Genomic DNA, 20063 nt, shown 5'->3' on the forward strand with positions numbered 1-20063 from the left:
TACACCACAGGGAGACGCTGGAGACCACAACTAAAATTGTTGTCGATCTGTAGAACTCCTCCCTTTACTGAAAGCCTAAAGGCGTCACTCTCTGTCCGTATAATGACACAATTGGATTGTAGCGTTGCGAAAACGTGTGTATTCTGCCGTGTTTCGGACGCAAATGACAACTTGCAAAGCAGATACATGACTGCCGACGATTCAGGTTTTCTTCCACAGCGATGGGAAACGAGGAATGTGTTTGGATTCGCATTTTTTCTCTGCTTTGTCTTTGTGGCTGGTCTGCTTCGCAACTGTCTTACACCATATCCGAGGAGGTGAACAAAGGCACCGTAGTGGGGAATATCGCAAAGGATCTAAATATTAATGTGAACGACCTAGATGCCAGGGATCTGCGAATTGTTTCGAGTTACAGTAAGACATATTTTGATACAAATGTACGGACTGGAAACCTTTTTGTTAACGACAGAATAGATCGAGAGGAGCTTTGTCCGAGCACGATACGGTGCTCCCTCAAAATGCAGGCTGTTTTAAACAACCCAATGAGTGCGCATCGCATTGAGGTCAATGTTTTAGATATAAATGACAACTCACCGGGATTTATTGAGCAGTCGTTTTACTTAAACATCTCTGAGTCGCTATCGGCAGGAGAACGATATCTGCTGCCAATAGCGGAAGATGCAGACATGGGCATGAACACAATAAAAACCTACAAGCTGAGTCAAAATGAGCACTTCTCACTTGACGTGCAGAGCGGAGGAGAGCACGGTGTGTCTGCGGAGTTAGTGCTGCAGAAGGCTGTGGATCGAGAGAAAGAGCCGCTCATAAGACTGATTCTGACCGCGGTAGATGGAGGAAAACCTACCAGATCGGGGACTCTAATAATTAACGTAAATGTACTCGATGCAAACGATAATGCGCCAATTTTTAGCAAATCTCTGTATAAAGCACGTGTGCCTGAAAATACTGCACATGGAACAGAGGTAATAAAGTTAAACGCAACAGATTTAGACGAAGGCATGAACAGTAAGATCACTTATTCGTTGATGAAACGTGGTAACATCGATCCATCGAATATATTTGATTTTAATTCAGAAACAGGAAAAATCACAGTGAAGGGAACTTTAGATTATGAAGAGACACCTGCTTATGAAATCAGAGTTCAAGCAACTGATCAAGGCCAATCTCCTCGTAGTGGACATGCTAAACTATTGATAGAGATAATTGATGTGAATGACAATGCACCAGAAATTTCGGTCACCTCACTTATGACTCCTGTCAAAGAGGATGCAGAACTGGGGACAATAGTAGCTTTGGTTACAGTCAGTGATAAAGATGCAGGAAACAACGGTGTAACTCACTGTCAAGTACTTGGATCTGTCCCTTTTAAACTACAGTCCAACTACAAGAATGACTATTCATTAGTAGTAGATGGAGCATTGGACAGAGAAACCATGTCTGTTTACAATGTTACCATCACAGCTACAGATGAAGGTAATCCACCACTTTCTAGTATGAAGGTTGTTACTGTTCATGTCTCAGATGTCAATGATAACGTGCCTCGATTTACAGAGCCTGTTATAAATGTTTATGTTAAAGAAAATAGTCCAACAGGCTCCGTGATTCACACAGTTCAAGCCTCGGATGCTGATCTAGATGCTAATGCACAACTGTCTTTCACTGTGCTGGACAGTTCACAAAAACATATTCCAGTTTCATCCTTTGTAAACATCAACTCAGAGACTGGAAATATAGTCAGTTTACAGTCTTTTAACTTTGAGGAGCTGAAGACGTTTCAGTTCAAAGTCCAGGCCACAGACTCTGGTCTTCCTCCGCTCAGCAGCAACGTGACCGTCAACGTTTTCATCCTGGATGAGAACGACAACAGTCCCTCCATTCTCGCTCCCTATTCTGAGCTGGGCTCCGTTAACAGTGAGAGCATCCCCTATTCTGCTGAAGCAGGATACTTTGTGGCAAAGATCAGGGCTGTAGACGCAGACTCTGGATACAACGCGCTGCTCTCTTACCACCTGTCTGAGCCCAAAGGAAACAACCTCTTCAGGATCGGAACCAGCAACGGGGAAATCAGGACTAAGAGGAGAATGAGTGACAATGACCTGAAAACTCACCCCTTGGTGGTGCTGGTCTCTGATAACGGAGAACCCTCCCTGTCGGCTACTGTGTCTATTGATGTGGTGGTGGTGGAAAGCACAGCTGACCTCCAGACTCCGTTCAGACATGTGCCCATGAAGGAGGAGAGCTTCTCTGTTCTCAACCTGTACCTGCTGATCGCCATTGTGTCGGTGTCCGTGATCTTTCTGCTCAGCCTCATCACTTTAATAGCTGTCAAATGTCACAGGACAGACGGCACCTTCAGCAGGTACAGCGCCCCAATGATCACCACCCACCCTGACGGGAGCTGGTCTTACTCTAAGGCTACTCAGCAGTACGACGTCTGCTTCAGCTCAGACACGCTCAAGAGTGACGTAGTGGTTTTCCCAGCTCAGTTTCCTCCTGTGGACGGGGAGCTGATCAGTATAAATGGAGGAGACACGTTTACCAGGACTCAGACTTTACCTAGTAAAGAGAAGGTAGGCCACATGTTCTAAGTTTTTTTTATTAATGCTACCAATGCTCTCAAACATATATAATGCGTTGTTGCCTGGGCCTTAGCACTGTGTTTAATAAAAATTATAATAAAATGTTAGAGATGCTTTGAATGACAATATAAAATTTCAAAAAACACTTTCTGTGCAGAAATAGCATTTTTTAAATTATTTTTGTCAAATAATATTTTATTATCAGTAGTAGTAGTTTAGAAATCTACTGTGGGCTTTTTTAGGTGGCGCATCAAAAGTGTTGCTTTCCATGGTGCTGGAACCGTGCTTTTACGGCTGTTTGAATAATTTTGTCAGTAGTTTTTTGTGATGAAAGACCTGGACTGAAAATGTCGTGGGTACTTCCCGCTTTGCAGCCTCTGGTATTTGTACCGCATGTATAAGCAGTGAATTGAATTTTATCTTTTATTCTATCTTGTGGCCTAAAATTACTAGTTTTTACAAACTGTTATGTCTTCAAAAATGGTTCTTCACGATGCTGCAGGGATGTTTACTCATGAGCCTTGTCTGTTTGTACGTCACAGTAGCTCGTTCTAAGCCACTCGATTGTGTATTTTTTCCCACCTGAACGCAGGGTGAAAACGCTCAAAATACTAAAATACATGTGTATGAAATGAACCTATGTGGTTTTTCTCTTTGCATGGGATTGTAATTTCTAACCCATCATTCTCCACACGATGACGCTGGAGACCATGCATGCGCAAATGCGTGTCCATGTGTCCAGAACTCCGCCTCCGTGCACGAAGAAAAAAACAGCACGTCGTCATAAGCAATCAGCGTATTCACGGAAGCTGCAGCGGAGAGAGGGGAGGAGGCTTTGTCAAAACTATGCTTTTTGATGGGATTATTTGCACTAAGGATAAATGATCGTCTCGGATCAGTTTGTTTGCTGCATCAACAATGTTTAATCGAGCACGGAAGGAACATGTCTGGATCCCCGTTATCGTTTTTCTTTGTCTTTGTGACGGGTCTGCCTCGCAGTTGTCGTACTCCGTATCCGAGGAGGTGAACAAAGGCACCGTAGTTGGGAACATCGCAAAGGATTTAAACCTCAATGTACAAGAACTAGAGACCAGGGATCTGAGAATTGTTTCCAGTTACAGTAAGAAATACTTTGACGTGAATTTGCGAACTGGAAACCTCTTTGTTGACGAGAGAATAGACAGAGAGGAGCTCTGCCCGAATGTGTTGAAATGCTCGCTAAAAATACAAGCTCTTTTAAATAACCCGATGACGGCGCATCGCGTAGAGGTTAACGTTCTGGACATAAATGATAATTCACCTGCTTTTACTGAAAACACATATTATTTGGAAATTTCCGAATCGTCTGTAACAGGAGAGCGTTATTACCTCCCAGTAGCTCAAGATGCGGACACGGGCATTAACACAGTGAAAACCTACAAGCTGAGTCAAAATGAGCACTTCTCACTTGACGTGCAGAGCGGAGGAGAACACGGTGTTTCTGCGGAGTTAGTGCTGCAGAAGGCGGTGGACCGAGAGAAGGAGCCGGTGATCACGCTTACATTGACCGCTGTAGACGGAGGAAAACCGTCTAAATCTGGATCCTTACAGATACGTGTGAATGTTATCGATGTTAATGATAACATACCAACGTTCAGTAAAACCCTTTATAAAGTGCGTGTGAAAGAAGATGCGACACCTGGTACTCTTGTTATTAGACTAAATGCAACAGATTTAGACGAAGGCATGAACAGTAAGATCACGTACTCCTTGATAAAACATGGTAACATCGATCCATCGATATTTGATTTAAATTCAGAAACAGGAGAAATTACACTCAAGGGAACATTAGATTATGAAGAGACACCTGCTTATGAAGTCAGAGTTCAAGCGACTGATCAAGGCCACTCCCCTCGTAGTGCATATGCTAAACTACTCATAGAGATAATTGATGTTAATGACAATGCACCAGAAATTTCTGTCACCTCACTTATGACTCCTGTCAAAGAGGATGCGGAACTGGGGACAATAGTAGCTTTGGTTACAGTCAGTGATAAAGATGCAGGAAACAACGGTGTAACTCACTGTCAAGTACTTGGATCTGTCCCTTTTAAACTACAGTCCAAGTACAAGAATGACTATTCATTAGTAGTAGATGGAGCGTTGGACAGAGAAACCATGTCTGTTTATAATGTCACTATTACAGCTACAGATGAAGGGAATCCACCACTTTCTAGTATGAAGGTTGTTACTGTTCATGTCTCAGATGTCAATGATAACGTGCCTCGATTCAAGGAGCCTGTGATAAATGTTTATGTTAAAGAAAATAGTCCAACAGGCTCCGTGATTCACACAGTTCAGGCCTCTGATGCTGATCTAGATGCTAATGCACAACTGTCTTTCACTGTGTTGGACAGTTCACAAAAAAATATCCCAGTTTCATCATTTGTAAACATAAACTCAGAGACTGGAAATATAGTCAGTTTACAGTCATTTAACTTTGAGGAGATGAAGACGTTTCAGTTTAAAGTCCAGGCCACAGACTCTGGTCTTCCTCCGCTCAGCAGCAACGTGACCGTCAACGTTTTCATCCTGGATGAGAACGACAACAGTCCCTCCATTCTCGCTCCCTATTCTGAGCTGGGCTCCGTTAACAGTGAGAGCATCCCCTATTCTGCTGAAGCAGGATACTTTGTGGCAAAGATCAGGGCTGTAGACGCAGACTCTGGATACAACGCGCTGCTCTCTTACCACCTGTCTGAGCCCAAAGGAAACAACCTCTTCAGGATCGGAACCAGCAACGGGGAAATCAGGACTAAGAGGAGAATGAGTGACAATGACCTGAAAACTCACCCCTTGGTGGTGCTGGTCTCTGATAACGGAGAACCCTCCCTGTCGGCTACTGTGTCTATTGATGTGGTGGTGGTGGAAAGCACAGCTGACCTCCAGACTCCGTTCAGACATGTGCCCATGAAGGAGGAGAGCTTCTCTGTTCTCAACCTGTACCTGCTGATCGCCATTGTGTCGGTGTCCGTGATCTTTCTGCTCAGCCTCATCACTTTAATAGCTGTCAAATGTCACAGGACAGACGGCAGCTTCAGCAGGTACAGCGCCCCAATGATCACCACCCACCCTGACGGGAGCTGGTCTTACTCTAAGGCTACTCAGCAGTACGACGTCTGCTTCAGCTCAGACACGCTCAAGAGTGACGTAGTGGTTTTCCCAGCTCAGTTTCCTCCTGTGGACGGGGAGCTGATCAGTATAAATGGAGGAGACACGTTTACCAGGACTCAGACTTTACCTAGTAAAGAGAAGGTAGGCCATCTTTTTTTGGAAGTTTATTATCAAACATGCCCTTCTTCCTTCAGGGACACATCATTCAACATCTGTAAAAGAACTCTCACTCTGCTTACAATGGTGACATACCCTCATTGTTTGATACAATCTATGGTAAAATGCCAAATAAGCTCAAAGATAATTCATAGAGACATATCCAACGAGTGCAGTGTGCTGCTTTTTGTGTTATCCTGAATCTTGTTCAGTGGCGCCGTCCCTGCAACCTCTAGTGTTTCTTCAATGATTTCCATTGCAGTTAATACTGTAGGAGCTGTCTGTGATGCTAGGCTTTGGACTAAAAACAAGTATCTTATTTAGCATGTTATGGCAAAATTATTACCAGGCTGAAATATTTTCCTCTTATTTCAAGTGCGTGATACACAGGTTTCTTTATAGCACAACTGTCTGAGTGATTGTCCTCATCGATGCACTCCACCCACAGAGCTGATATTTTTAATCTGGTACAAGTTAGAACAAAGATGGTTTAAATGTAATTGCCTTCAGTTGTTGTTCACCTAAGTGACCACTTTAATATATCTTATGCATGAATGTCTGAAGTCGAAGTGAGTGCAAGCTAAACTCAAACATGCTTACAATAGTAAAGTAATAATTATATAAATTGACATAACCAGTATCCATGAAATTGTTTAATTGAGATCATCTTAATCGACTCAGAAGCAAAGCAAATTGTGTGTTTTTTATAGTGTTTTTTGATCAAATATTGTTTTGAAACTGGACACCCTGACAATCTTTCAGAAATTCCTAATTAAATCATATTGAACAAATCAACAAGGATTCAGTAGCGCTTTCCGCGGTGCTGAAATCCGAATGTGAACGTGTGATTCAAGGCTCTTGCAATGACACGGACGCTAGTGTTTAAATTTCATTTTATTTTAAATATTTATATCATGATGACACGTTTAAAAACTTGAAATCATTATTTTCAAATGGATAGGATAAATTTTCAAGTGCCTACTTCACTTAAAACATTTATGATTTGGACCTCCATCATTGCACTCTCGGTATTAATGAAAAGAATAAAAATGTAAATCCACTGCTGATTATATAGGTTTAAAACAATGTTTTATTTTGTCACCACGTTGCGAAAAAAATAATTTGCGACTGCACTGTAATTAATAAATTATAGTCAAACATTTGATAAGCAAGTTGTTACAAATCTTTATCTACCATTAACCACATGATGTCGCCGGAGACCGTGGATGTTTTTTCATGTATTTAAAACTCCACCTCCTGTAAAGGAAACGCCGTCGTCGTCAGTCACTATAGTTCTCAAACCAGTCAATGATGATTCAGGCGAGGGAGAACGAGGGTAAAAGAAGGAAGCGCTGTCGTTGAGGGGAAATAGCTCTGCTGCGGATACATATTTTTTTCTACACCATCAACAATGACTACGCGAGGAAAAAGGGAATACGCTTGGATCGTTGTTGTCACGTTGCTCTGTCTTTGTGAGCGGTCTGCGTCGCAGCTGTCGTACTCGATATCCGAGGAGGCGAACAAAGGCACCGCGGTGGGAAATATCGCAAAGGATTTAAATATCAATACACAGGAACTGGAGAACAGAGATCTGCGTGTTGTGTCGACCTACAGTAAGAAATTATTTGACGTGAATTTACGGACTGGGAACCTTTTTGTTAACGAGAGAATAGACAGAGAGGAGCTCTGTCCGCATTTGATTAAATGCGCTATCAAAGTACAAGCTACTTTAAATAACCCAATGATTGTTCACCGCATCGAAGTGAATATTTTGGATATAAATGACAATTCGCCTTCTTTCACTGAACAGTCGCATGTATTGAACATCTCAGAATCACTATCAGTGGGAGAACGATTTCTCCTCCCAGTAGCTGAAGATGCGGACATAGGAATTAACACAGTGAAAACCTACAAGCTGAGTCAAAATGAACATTTCTCGCTTGATGTGCAGAGCGGAGGAGAACACGCTGTGTCTGCTGAACTGGTCCTACAGAAAGCTGTGGATCGGGAGAAACAACCAGTAATTACACTTCTCCTGACGGCAGTAGATGGAGGAAAACCTCCGAGATCGGGGACGACAAATTTAATTGTTAATGTTATAGATGTTAATGATAATACACCAACATTCAGTAAAACTCTGTATAAAGTACGTGTGAGAGAAGATGCGACGCCTGGTAGTCTTGTTATTAAACTAAATGCAACAGATTTAGACGAAGGTATGAGCAGTAAAATCACGTATTCGTTGAACAAACGCAGTAACATCGATTTATCAAATATATTTTCTCTAAATGCAGAAACGGGACAAATCACAGTGAAGGGAACTTTAGACTATGAAGATACGCCTGCTTATGAAGTCAGAGTTCAAGCGACTGATCAAGGCCAATCTCCTCGTAGTGGACACTGTAAAGTACTGATAGAGATAATAGATGTGAATGATAATGCACCAGAAATTTCTGTCACCTCACTTATGACTCCTGTCAAAGAGGATGCAGAACTGGGGACAATAGTAGCTTTGGTTACAGTCAGTGATAAAGATGCAGGAAACAACGGTGTAACTCACTGTAAAGTACTTGGATCGGTCCCTTTTAAACTACAGTCCAACTACAAGAATGATTATTCATTAGTAGTAGATGGAGCGTTGGACAGAGAAACCATGTCTGTTTACAATGTTACCATCACAGCTACAGATGAAGGGAATCCACCACTTTCTAGTATGAAGGTTGTTACTGTCCATGTCTCAGATGTCAATGATAACGCGCCTCGATTCATGGAGCCTGTGATAAATGTTTATGTTAAAGAAAATAGTCCAACAGGCTCCATGATTCACACAGTTCAAGCCTCTGATGCTGATCTAGATGCTAATGCACAACTGTCTTTTACAGTGTTGGACAGTTCACAACAAAATATCCCAGTTTCATCATTTGTAAACATAAACTCAGAGACTGGAAATATAGTCAGTTTACAGTCTTTCAACTTTGAGGAGATGAAGACGTTTCAGTTTAAAGTCCAGGCCACAGACTCTGGTCTTCCTCCGCTCAGCAGCAACGTGACCGTCAACGTTTTCATCCTGGATGAGAACGACAACAGTCCCTCCATTCTCGCTCCCTATTCTGAGCTGGGCTCCGTTAACAGTGAGAGCATCCCCTATTCTGCTGAAGCAGGATACTTTGTGGCAAAGATCAGGGCTGTAGACGCAGACTCTGGATACAACGCGCTGCTCTCTTACCACCTGTCTGAGCCCAAAGGAAACAACCTCTTCAGGATCGGAACCAGCAACGGGGAAATCAGGACTAAGAGGAGAATGAGTGACAATGACCTGAAAACTCACCCCTTGGTGGTGCTGGTCTCTGATAACGGAGAACCCTCCCTGTCGGCTACTGTGTCTATTGATGTGGTGGTGGAAAGCACAGCTGACCTCCAGACTCCGTTCAGACATGTGCCCATGAAGGAGGAGAGCTTCTCTGTTCTCAACCTGTACCTGCTGATCGCCATTGTGTCGGTGTCCGTGATCTTTCTGCTCAGCCTCATCACTTTAATAGCTGTCAAATGTCACAGGACAGACGGCAGCTTCAGCAGGTACAGCGCCCCAATGATCACCACCCACCCTGACGGGAGCTGGTCTTACTCTAAGGCTACTCAGCAGTACGACGTCTGCTTCAGCTCAGACACGCTCAAGAGTGACGTAGTGGTTTTCCCAGCTCAGTTTCCTCCTGTGGACGGGGAGCTGATCAGTATAAATGGAGGAGACACGTTTACCAGGACTCAGACTTTACCTAGTAAAGAGAAGGTGAGTTGTTCAATATGGTTATGGTTGAATTGAAGATTATCTTACTTAAACATAATGGGTTCTCTTTGGCTTTTTCCTAAACAGTAAGAATGGATCGGTCATCTGTGGCGCTCAGTGTTATGTTGACATTTAATTTTTCACTAACTGCCAGTGGAAATATTTGTTTGCTTAAAGTTGCAGGTCTTTATAATGGGATTAACTGCTTTACTGTAAACATTTGCCTATTATGTGTTATTAGGTGATGAGGGCTTTGTTGATTATTTTATGTGGAGACCATTTCATTTCACTATGCTAGTAGTTCCCACATATATAAACTATCTCTATTCACTGCATTATATGTTCATGGCAATTGTTTAAAGCGTATAATAAATTTCTGACTTACGTTAGGGGGAATTTTTATTTACGCACAAAGCTTGAAGTCTTTTTAGCCAATATTTTATTTTAAGGACAGATACAAAGACTGACATTCATTTTATAAAGTATATTTATGTATGAATTGCAACGCTTGGGGTCGCTAGCGACCACGCTTGATTTATAAGCTCGGCGTTTTCGGTCTCCTCCTTTCCTTTTGAGGCGTCAGCTGGCTGCGAGTGCTTTGTGAGAGAAACGCGAATGGCGGTGATCAGTGCAGGGCTGGAGAAGACGGGATTCAAATGTTGAGCGACCGAGTGGTGTTTTATGGATGCGTCTGATCCGTGCTGCGCTGAACGCAGCGATGGGAAGGAATGAGGGGATTCTACGTTGGCTGTTTCTGCTGCTCTTATGGGACTGGACCGCTGCTCAGACTGTCTACACGGTCTCGGAGGAGGTGGACAAAGGAACTGTAGTGGGAAATCTCGCTAAGGATTTAAACGTTCACCCCCAAGACCTGCAGAAAAGGAACCTGAATATCGTGTCTGTTTACAGTAAGAAATATTTCGAGGCGAATATTAAAACGGGGGATGTTTACGTGAATGAGCGAATAGACCGCGAAGAGCTTTGTCCAAACACGATAAAATGCGCACTGAACTTAGAAGCCATACTAAATAACCCAATGGTATTACACCGCATCGAGGTAGTAATTAGTGATTTAAACGACAATGCGCCAGCTTTCATCGAAAAGGTACATTCGGTTAACATATCTGAATCTTCACCTACAGGAGAACGGTTCTTGCTTCCCTTGGCTCTTGATGCTGATACAGGCAGTAATTCAGTAAAGACGTATAAGCTGAGTCCAAATGAATATTTCTCGCTGGATGTACAGAACAGCGGTGAACACAGTGTGTCTGCTGAACTCGTACTGCTAAAAGCTCTAGATCGAGAAAAACAAGCAGTTATTAAACTTACATTGACCGCAATAGACGGAGGTAAACCTCCTAAAACTGGAACTGTGCAGGTCATTGTAAATGTTTTGGATGCCAATGATAACACACCGATATTTAGTAAATCACTGTACAAGGCGCGTGTTAATGAAAATGCGCCTGCTGGATCTCTGGTGATACAACTAAATGCCACTGACTTAGATGAAGGGCAAAACGGAAGGATACTGTATTCTTTTGTGAAACGCGCAAACTTCAACCCCGCAGACGTGTTTCTGATCAACGCGGAGACGGGTGAGATACGTGTAAAGGCTAAACTGGACTACGAAGAACAGGCTGCATATGAAATGCACGTTCAAGCAACGGACGGAGGTTCGTCGCCTCGTAGAACAAATGGAAAGCTGCTGGTGGAGGTCGTTGACGCGAACGACAATGCCCCAGAAATTGTGATGACGTCACTATCGAATCCGGTTAAGGAAGATGCTGAAATAGGAAGTGTAGTAGCGTTAGTGACAGTGAGTGATAAAGACGGAGGAAGAAACGGACAAACAATTTGTAAAATACTCGGTTCTGCGCCATTTAAGCTGAAATCAAACTATAAAAATTATTACTCATTAGTTGTAGACGGACCGCTGGACAGAGAACAAAGCTCCTCTTACGATGTCACGCTTTTGGCTACTGATGAAGGGACACCGCCTCTATCCAGCACCAGCGTTATCACTGTTCAGGTTTCTGATGTAAATGACAATCCGCCTAGTTTCCTTGAACCAGTTATTAATGTTTATATAAAAGAGAACAGTCAGATTGGAGCTCGTATCCACACAATAACTGCAGTTGATCCTGATGTAAAGGAAAATGCTAAATTAACATACTCGTTGAGCGGTGATTCAAAAGGTCTTTCTATAAGTTCAGTTGTAAACATCAACTCGGAGACAGGAGATATAGTCAGTTTACAGTCATTTAACTTTGAGGAGCTGAAGACGTTTCAGTTTAAAGTCCAGGCCACAGACTCTGGTCTTCCTCCGCTCAGCAGCAACGTGACCGTCAACGTTTTCATCCTGGATGAGAACGACAACAGTCCCTCCATTCTCGCTCCCTATTCTGAGCTGGGCTCCGTTAACAGTGAGAGCATCCCCTATTCTGCTGAAGCAGGATACTTTGTGGCAAAGATCAGGGCTGTAGACGCAGACTCTGGATACAACGCGCTGCTCTCTTACCACCTGTCTGAGCCCAAAGGAAACAACCTCTTCAGGATCGGAACCAGCAACGGGGAAATCAGGACTAAGAGGAGAATGAGTGACAATGACCTGAAAACTCACCCCTTGGTGGTGCTGGTCTCTGATAACGGAGAACCCTCCCTGTCGGCTACTGTGTCTATTGATGTGGTGGTGGTGGAAAGCACAGCTGACCTCCAGACTCCGTTCAGACATGTGCCCATGAAGGAGGAGAGCTTCTCTGTTCTCAACCTGTACCTGCTGATCGCCATTGTGTCGGTGTCCGTGATCTTTCTGCTCAGCCTCATCAGTTTAATAGCTGTCAAATGTCACAGGACAGACGGCAGCTTCAGCAGGTACAGCGCCCCAATGATCACCACCCACCCTGACGGGAGCTGGTCTTACTCTAAGGCTACTCAGCAGTACGACGTCTGCTTCAGCTCAGACACGCTCAAGAGTGACGTAGTGGTTTTCCCAGCTCAGTTTCCTCCTGTGGACGGGGAGCTGATCAGTATAAATGGAGGAGACACGTTTACCAGGACTCAGACTTTACCTAGTAAAGAGAAGGTGAGTTGATGTGATGCACAGATGCATTTGCAATTCTGTATTGCACGTCTTGCTAGCCTTATGGATATGGGACATTGCTAACTTCACTGGCTCTTACGGTTACGGTAATACAGTATTTGCGTGATTGTAAAAAGGACAAGATGCAAAGTGCTAATTTGTGGTATCAAAATTGTATTGTGTATATCATAAGAAAACTTATATACTGTAATATATAGATACAACTTTCTAAGCTGATAACATTTGGTCATTTGAGAGCTGTTCTGACCGTGGATGTTGCTGTCCATGGTGCTGAACTGTGTGTGTTGCTCATTTAAAGGGGCTACAGATTTGAAATAATTTTAATTTTAGCAACGAATAAGGCATCTTTTAGACTGTGTATCTTTTTATTTTAAATTGTATTATAATATCATGTCATATTCCTACATTTTTATTAAGTCAGTTACTGCTGTATAAGTACAGAATCTATGTTTTTATACAATAACTCAAAGAGAACAGTTGGTGTCGCAGGAGACCATAATATGTTATGGCTCCCTCAGACTCCTCCTCTATGTGAGGCTTCAGTAGTCCAGCGCTGCTTTGTCACTAACTGGAGAAATGGTCGTAGGAGACAGCGAGCTTCATTTCTGGATCACATAAACTGTGGACATGTTCGAAAATGGTCATTTCTTTCATTCTGTGACAAGGATGGGACGTTCAGGACGACCGGTTTCGATTCCTATTCAATTACTAACGTTACTTTGTTTGTGTGGCGCATCTAAAGCGCAGCTCTCGTTCTCCGTTTCCGAGGAGGTGGACAAAGGAACTATAGTGGGAAATCTCGCCAAGGATTTACAAATTAATGTTCAGGATCTGGAGCGGCGGGATCTACGAATTGTGTCTGGGAATTCTTATAAGTATTTCGACGTGGATTTAAAGACTGGTGCTTTATATGTTTGCGACAGAATTGATCGGGAAGCGATCTGTCCAAATACGGTAAAATGCTCACTGAATATACAGGCGTTTCTGAGCAACCCGGTGCATTTGCATCGTATAGATGTTCAGGTAACGGATATTAACGACAACGCGCCGTCATTTCGCGAGAAGGAAAAGACTTTCAACATTTCGGAATCTTCTTTTCCGGGGGAGCGGTACCTACTCCCTGTGGCAAACGACGCAGACACGGGCAGCAACTCGGTAAAAAGCTATAAACTCAGTCCGAATGAATATTTCTCACTGGATGTACAGAGCGATGGACAACACAGCGAGTCTGCAGAGCTAGTGCTTCAGAAAACATTAGACAGGGAGAAACAGTCCGTTATCCATCTGACTTTAACTGCTCTGGACGGAGGAAAACCTGCCCGGTCAGGGACGCTAAAAATAGTCGTGCACGTTTTGGATATAAACGACAATGCACCGATATTTAGTCAAGCTCTATATAAGGCTCAGGTCAGTGAAAACGCGGCGTTTCAAACATCCATTATCACTGTACGTGCGACAGATTTAGACGAGGGACTGAATGGTGAGGTTGTATATTCATTCATTGAGAGGGGAAATTTTAATCCTGCAGCTCTGTTCTCAATAAATTCAGAAACAGGCGAGATAGATGTATCGGGTGAAATCGACTACGAAGAGAACGCAGCATATGATATTCGCATCCAGGCAAGAGACAAAGGGACGCCTTCTAGAAGTGTGCACGGTAAGGTTTTAGTCGAGGTAACGGATGTTAACGACAACCAACCTGAAATCAGCATCACGTCTCTGTTGAGCCCCGTTAAAGAGGACGCAGACATCGGCACAGTGGTCGCTTTAGTTACTGTGAATGACAGAGATGGGGGTAAAAACGGTCTCACCAGTGCAGAGGTTCTTGGTTTGGTGCCTTTTAAACTAAAGAAAAACTACAAAAATTATTACTCATTAGCAGTAGATGGATCCCTTGACAGAGAGAAAGCTTCTCAATACAATGTCACTATTATTGCCACTGATGAAGGCAGCCCGCCTCTCTCCAGCACCAGTGTTATTCCTGTTCACATTACTGATGTGAATGACAATGCCCCAGTATTCTCTGAAGCTTTGATTAATGTATATGTGAAAGAGAATAGCAAAGTGGGAGCAACAGTTTTTACCATAACTGCAGCTGATCATGACATAGAAGAAAATGCTAAAATAGCTTATTCATTGATGGATGGTTCATCAAAAAATATCCCCATGAATTCAGTTATAAATATCAACTCGGAGACAGGAGATATAGTCACTTTACAGTCTTTCAACTTTGAGGAGATGAAGACGTTTCAGTTCAAAGTCCAGGCCACAGACTCTGGTCTTCCTCCGCTCAGCAGCAACGTGACCGTCAACGTTTTCATCCTGGATGAGAACGACAACAGTCCCTCCATTCTCGCTCCCTATTCTGAGCTGGGCTCCGTTAACAGTGAGAGCATCCCCTATTCTGCTGAAGCAGGATACTTTGTGGCAAAGATCAGGGCTGTAGACGCAGACTCTGGATACAACGCGCTGCTCTCTTACCACCTGTCTGAGCCCAAAGGAAACAACCTCTTCAGGATCGGAACCAGCAACGGGGAAATCAGGACTAAGAGGAGAATGAGTGACAATGACCTGAAAACTCACCCCTTGGTGGTGCTGGTCTCTGATAACGGAGAACCCTCCCTGTCGGCTACTGTGTCTATTGATGTGGTGGTGGTGGAAAGCACAGCTGACCTCCAGACTCCGTTCAGACATGTGCCCATGAAGGAGGAGAGCTTCTCTGTTCTCAACCTGTACCTGCTGATCGCCATTGTGTCGGTGTCCGTGATCTTTCTGCTCAGCCTCATCAGTTTAATAGCTGTCAAATGTCACAGGACAGACGGCAGCTTCAGCAGGTACAGCGCCCCAATGATCACCACCCACCCTGACGGGAGCTGGTCTTACTCTAAGGCTACTCAGCAGTACGACGTCTGCTTCAGCTCAGACACGCTCAAGAGTGACGTAGTGGTTTTCCCAGCTCAGTTTCCACCCGTGGACGGGGAGCTGATCAGTATAAATGGAGGAGACACGTTTACCAGGACTCAGACTTTACCTAATAATGATAAGGTAAGGGTGATGTTATAAAATAGTCAACTGCTAATTGACTCCTTGTCACTTGTTATTATTCCAGAAACTACCATTAAAGGGACAGGGAGTAAAGTTTTATATTAGCTGTTTGTACTTAACACATGCATTAGAATAAACCGCTTCACATGTTGCACATTAAATTACTCTTGTCATATTGTGAAGATAAAGCTTTGAGTTTGCTGCACATTCTACATTTAGCTTCAAACAGCAAAGATGGGCTGTCATATGAAGTGGATGGCGGGTGACTTATTTTGGCTGGAAAGTTTATTGTTCAACTGCTACTCTTTATTTTATTGTGATTAATTCATATTTGACCAGAAGATGCCGCTATTAGCCCACAGAGGCAAAAAACGGGTTTGTCCTGACCACGCACCTCCCTTTTCGTGTAGCACAGAGCGATTGTAATTCTTTGTCCGTCGGAGCAGAGTGTCATCTCCACGTTCTGGATGGATTCTTGCTTATCAGTGTTAACGCTGAAATGAGCTTTTGCGAGGACTAGTTTCCTAGCTACTGGGACAATGAAACGAGGGGATATATCTCGGCATTGGATGTACGTCTTTTTCCATCTATCCAACGTGTGGAGTGTCGCAGCAGCGCAGACTGTGTATTCCGTTACGGAGGAATCGACCCCCGGCACCAGTGTGGGAAATCTGGCGAAGGATTTACATTTAGACGTACAGGAGCTGGAAACTCGGGGTTTTCACATTTCAGGACCCAATACGCGGTATTTCGAAGTTAATGTTAAGACTGGAGTACTTCTAGTTAAAGACAGAATCGACCGAGAGGAGCTCTGCTCGCGTGACGTGAAGTGTTCTCTGGAGGTGGAGGCCATTGTGAACTCGCCGCTTAATCTCTACCGCTTCGAGGTTAAAATTCTCGACATAAATGACAATGCGCCCTCTTTTCGGGTGCCTGGGATTGTTTTGAACGTGTCAGAGTCCGCGTTTCCAGGAGAACGGTTCACGCTAGCAAAAGCCTTTGATGCTGACGTGGGTGGTTACTCGGTGAAGGGCTACAAACTCAGCCAGAACGACTATTTCAGCCTGGATGTGCAGAATAGCGGAGAGCCGAGCACGTCCGCCGAACTGGTGCTTCAGAAAGCTCTAGACCGCGAGAAACAGGGAGCGATCAGCCTAACGCTCACGGCTGTAGATGGAGGGAAACCACCTAAATCCGGCACGTTACACATCACCGTAAATGTGCAAGATGTGAATGATAATATTCCCATTTTTGACAAGCCCCTGTACAAAGCCACGGTACCAGAAAACACACCCAGAGGTACGAGCGTAATTTCAGTTCACGCTCGTGATTTGGACGAGGGTCTTAACGGAGAAATTACGTATGCGTTTATTAATCATGACAGCGATAAAGACGTAGATACATTCGTCGTTGATCCCATCACGGGGGAGATTTCGTTAAAGGGCGAATTGGACCACGAGAAAAGCAGCGCGGTTGAAATACGAGTTAAAGCGACAGACAAAGGATCGAGCCCGAGAGCATCACATTGTAAAGTCCTGGTTGAAATCACCGATGTAAATGATAATGCACCAGAAATCTCGGTGACATCTTTGGTGAATGTCGTGAGAGAAAACGCACCCGTGAACACAATGGTTGGACTTATAACGGTGCGAGACAATGATGCAGATAAGAACGGTATTGTTCACGTAACGATTGTTGATTCTGTGCCCTTTACAATTAAAAACACATATAAAAACCACTATTCTCTAGTTGTAGACGGAAACCTGGACAGAGAACGTGCTTCTCAGTATAATGTAACACTATTAGCGACTGACGAAGGCGTTCCGCCTCTTTCCGGGACGAGCGTCATTACAGTTCACGTTTCTGATGTCAATGACAACGCACCTGAGTTTAAAGAACCTGTGCTGAACATTTTTGTCAGGGAGAATAGTCCTGTTGGTTCTGTTATATACACTATGGCTGCATATGATCCTGATTCAGATGAAAATGCAAAAGTAACATTTTCAGTAATAAATGATAAGAGAAACACCATAATAGGCTCAGTTATAAATGTTAACTCAGAGACAGGAGACATAGTCAGTTTACAGTCTTTTAACTATGAGGAGATGAAGACGTTTCAGTTTAAAGTCCAGGCCACAGACTCTGGTCTTCCTCCGCTCAGCAGCAACGTGACCGTCAACGTTTTCATCCTGGATGAGAACGACAACAGTCCCTCCATTCTCGCTCCCTATTCTGAGCTGGGCTCCGTTAACAGTGAGAGCATCCCCTATTCTGCTGAAGCAGGATACTTTGTGGCAAAGATCAGGGCTGTAGACGCAGACTCTGGATACAACGCGCTGCTCTCTTACCACCTGTCTGAGCCCAAAGGAAACAACCTCTTCAGGATCGGAACCAGCAACGGGGAAATCAGGACTAAGAGGAGAATGAGTGACAATGACCTGAAAACTCACCCCTTGGTGGTGCTGGTCTCTGATAACGGAGAACCCTCCCTGTCGGCTACTGTGTCTATTGATGTGGTGGTGGTGGAAAGCACAGCTGACCTCCAGACTCCGTTCAGACATGTGCCCATGAAGGAGGAGAGCTTCTCTGTTCTCAACCTGTACCTGCTGATCGCCATTGTGTCGGTGTCCGTGATCTTTCTGCTCAGCCTCATCAGTTTAATAGCTGTCAAATGTCACAGGACAGACGGCAGCTTCAGCAGGTACAGCGCCCCAATGATCACCACCCACCCTGACGGGAGCTGGTCTTACTCTAAGGCTACTCAGCAGTACGACGTCTGCTTCAGCTCAGACACGCTCAAGAGTGACGTAGTGGTTTTCCCAGCTCAGTTTCCACCCGTGGACGGGGAGCTGATCAGTATAAATGGAGGAGATACCTTTACCAAGACTCAGACTTTACCTAATAAAGAAAAGGTAAGATGTAATCATCGAGAATCAGCCAATAAACTACAGATTATATAATGGTTGTTTGCAAGTATCTGCAGCACCCATCATACTAGACTGTAGAACAAATGGTATCTATTTGTGTCTTGCTGTTCCTTGTCTTTCTGCCGTCTTTGAGTAATAACGCTGTCCATGGTACTGAAACTACCATAGCCTTTTAAGAACCTCTGTGTTATAATAGTGTCTTGTCATGATACAGTACAACCCACCCTTTGTTGGATAGTGTATGAACCAGTTATACCACTTCAAAATGTGATTATATAATTAACAAATTCAGCAATCTACCAATAATAATATGTGTGTGTGTGTGTGTCACTTACCATCAGCTGTAGCCTCGGCCTCTAAGGTCTGCTGTTGTTAGTCCTCTTAAAGTACGGTGGATTAAGTTGCAACTCAGTCACTGCACAAACAGACCAGTATGTTTGAAAACTATGTGACAATTTTCTAAATGTTAACCATCAGGTTAAAATTTCTTATTGTGTCCCTAAACCAGAAGTGCAAAGTTAAAATCATTGTTTATGGTATGATCCCATGAAAGCACAAAATAGTTGGGAACGATCTGAAACAGACATAGTGGACGTTTCCGGCAGCTTTTGAAATAGGTCCTTATATAAACACAGTTTCAATGTGTGGCAGGTTAAATTGTCAGCAGTTTAAATTTCAGTTGCAATTCCACAATACCTGACATCTGTTATGAGGTTGTGAGCATTTGCAGACGACCCAAGAGCACATTGGAGATAGCATTAGCTTAAGCGGAGTTCTGCGTTTAGATAACTTGCTATCAGCTCAGTATGTTTAAGCTGTATGCGTGAAAACAGGACGCATATAATCAATATTATTCATATTATTCATTATTCAATGGCTTATGTTAAAAAAACACTTACTGTGCAATAGGTTGAGCGCCGAGGGCGATGACATCTGGGCGGTCACGTGAAACAGAAGCTGATGATTTCAGGTTCCAAAGTTTTCCAGGAAGTCAACGTTCTACATTTAATTGCGGGCTTTTCGTCTTCTTCGCTTCAGCCGTTCGTTTCATTGCATTGATTTGACTGATGCCACTAGTGGTTCGGGGCGATATTACAACTAGTTCTGGTGGCAGCTAACGTTAGCTTTGGGTCACCATTAAGATAATATGGGCTCGCCATGCGCAATACTGCCTCCGCTGCTTTGTCTGAGTGAGTCTGAGCACTTTATCTCATATTTAGTGTCATGAATGTGATCGGCTGGTGTTATGTGTGATCTAGGTTTGGTGAACTACTTCGTGGTGTTTCAGTTTTCTAATC

At 43.6% G+C, this 20063-nt stretch overlaps 4 protein-coding genes and 1 long non-coding RNA gene across 27 annotated transcripts in view; 4 read left to right on the forward strand and 1 right to left on the reverse strand.

The window, feature by feature from the left end:
• The window catches only part of LOC114864332 (protocadherin alpha-C2-like), a 148399-nt gene that overhangs the window by 104466 nt on the left and 23870 nt on the right, over nt 1-20063 (forward strand). The window contains exon 1 of one of the 23 annotated variants that reach the window (XM_029165156.3): nt 10248-12775. The exons of 20 other annotated variants lie outside the window; for them this stretch is intronic. In XM_029165156.3, coding sequence (XP_029020989.1) covers nt 10379-12775 — 2397 coding nt within the window. In that variant the 5' untranslated portion in view covers nt 10248-10378. Of the gene's footprint in view, nt 1-10247; nt 12776-12832; nt 15839-15890; nt 18751-20063 lie in introns of those variants that run through there. 2 more of the 23 variants (XM_055512227.1, XM_029165162.3) reach the window with 2 other exon arrangements.
• Nucleotides 128-2624, forward strand: LOC114864370 (protocadherin alpha-2-like). The gene has a single exon (XM_029165204.3). It carries the CDS (start codon nt 222-224, stop codon nt 2607-2609), a length of 2388 nt encoding a protein of 795 aa, XP_029021037.1. The 5' UTR covers nt 128-221; the 3' UTR covers nt 2610-2624.
• LOC114864337 (protocadherin alpha-3-like) lies at nt 3409-6125 on the forward strand. The gene has a single exon (XM_029165175.3). It carries the CDS (start codon nt 3519-3521, stop codon nt 6108-6110), a length of 2592 nt encoding a protein of 863 aa, XP_029021008.1. The 5' UTR covers nt 3409-3518; the 3' UTR covers nt 6111-6125.
• Nucleotides 7215-9744, forward strand: LOC114864366 (protocadherin alpha-3-like). The gene has a single exon (XM_029165200.3). The coding sequence runs from the start codon at nt 7321-7323 to the stop codon at nt 9727-9729; it is 2409 nt and encodes an 802-aa protein (XP_029021033.3). The 5' UTR covers nt 7215-7320; the 3' UTR covers nt 9730-9744.
• On the reverse strand, nt 14449-19809 carry LOC114864378 (uncharacterized). The gene is made up of 3 exons (XR_003787295.3): nt 19665-19809; nt 19101-19180; nt 14449-14567 (listed from the first exon to the last, which is right to left on the reverse strand). It is a non-coding gene; the product is annotated as an uncharacterized LOC114864378 (long non-coding RNA).

This window comes from Betta splendens, chromosome 10, assembly GCF_900634795.4.
Source record: "Betta splendens chromosome 10, fBetSpl5.4, whole genome shotgun sequence".
Classification (NCBI taxonomy): Eukaryota; Metazoa; Chordata; class Actinopteri; order Anabantiformes; family Osphronemidae; genus Betta; species Betta splendens.

What these genes read in the sequence shown, in the direction of transcription:
- LOC114864370 (XM_029165204.3), top strand. Translation starts at nt 222, where the DNA reads ATGGGAAACGAGGAATGTGTTTGGATTCGCATTTTTTCTCTGCTTTGT.
- LOC114864337 (XM_029165175.3), top strand. Translation starts at nt 3,519, where the DNA reads ATGTTTAATCGAGCACGGAAGGAACATGTCTGGATCCCCGTTATCGTT.
- LOC114864366 (XM_029165200.3), top strand. Translation starts at nt 7,321, where the DNA reads ATGACTACGCGAGGAAAAAGGGAATACGCTTGGATCGTTGTTGTCACG.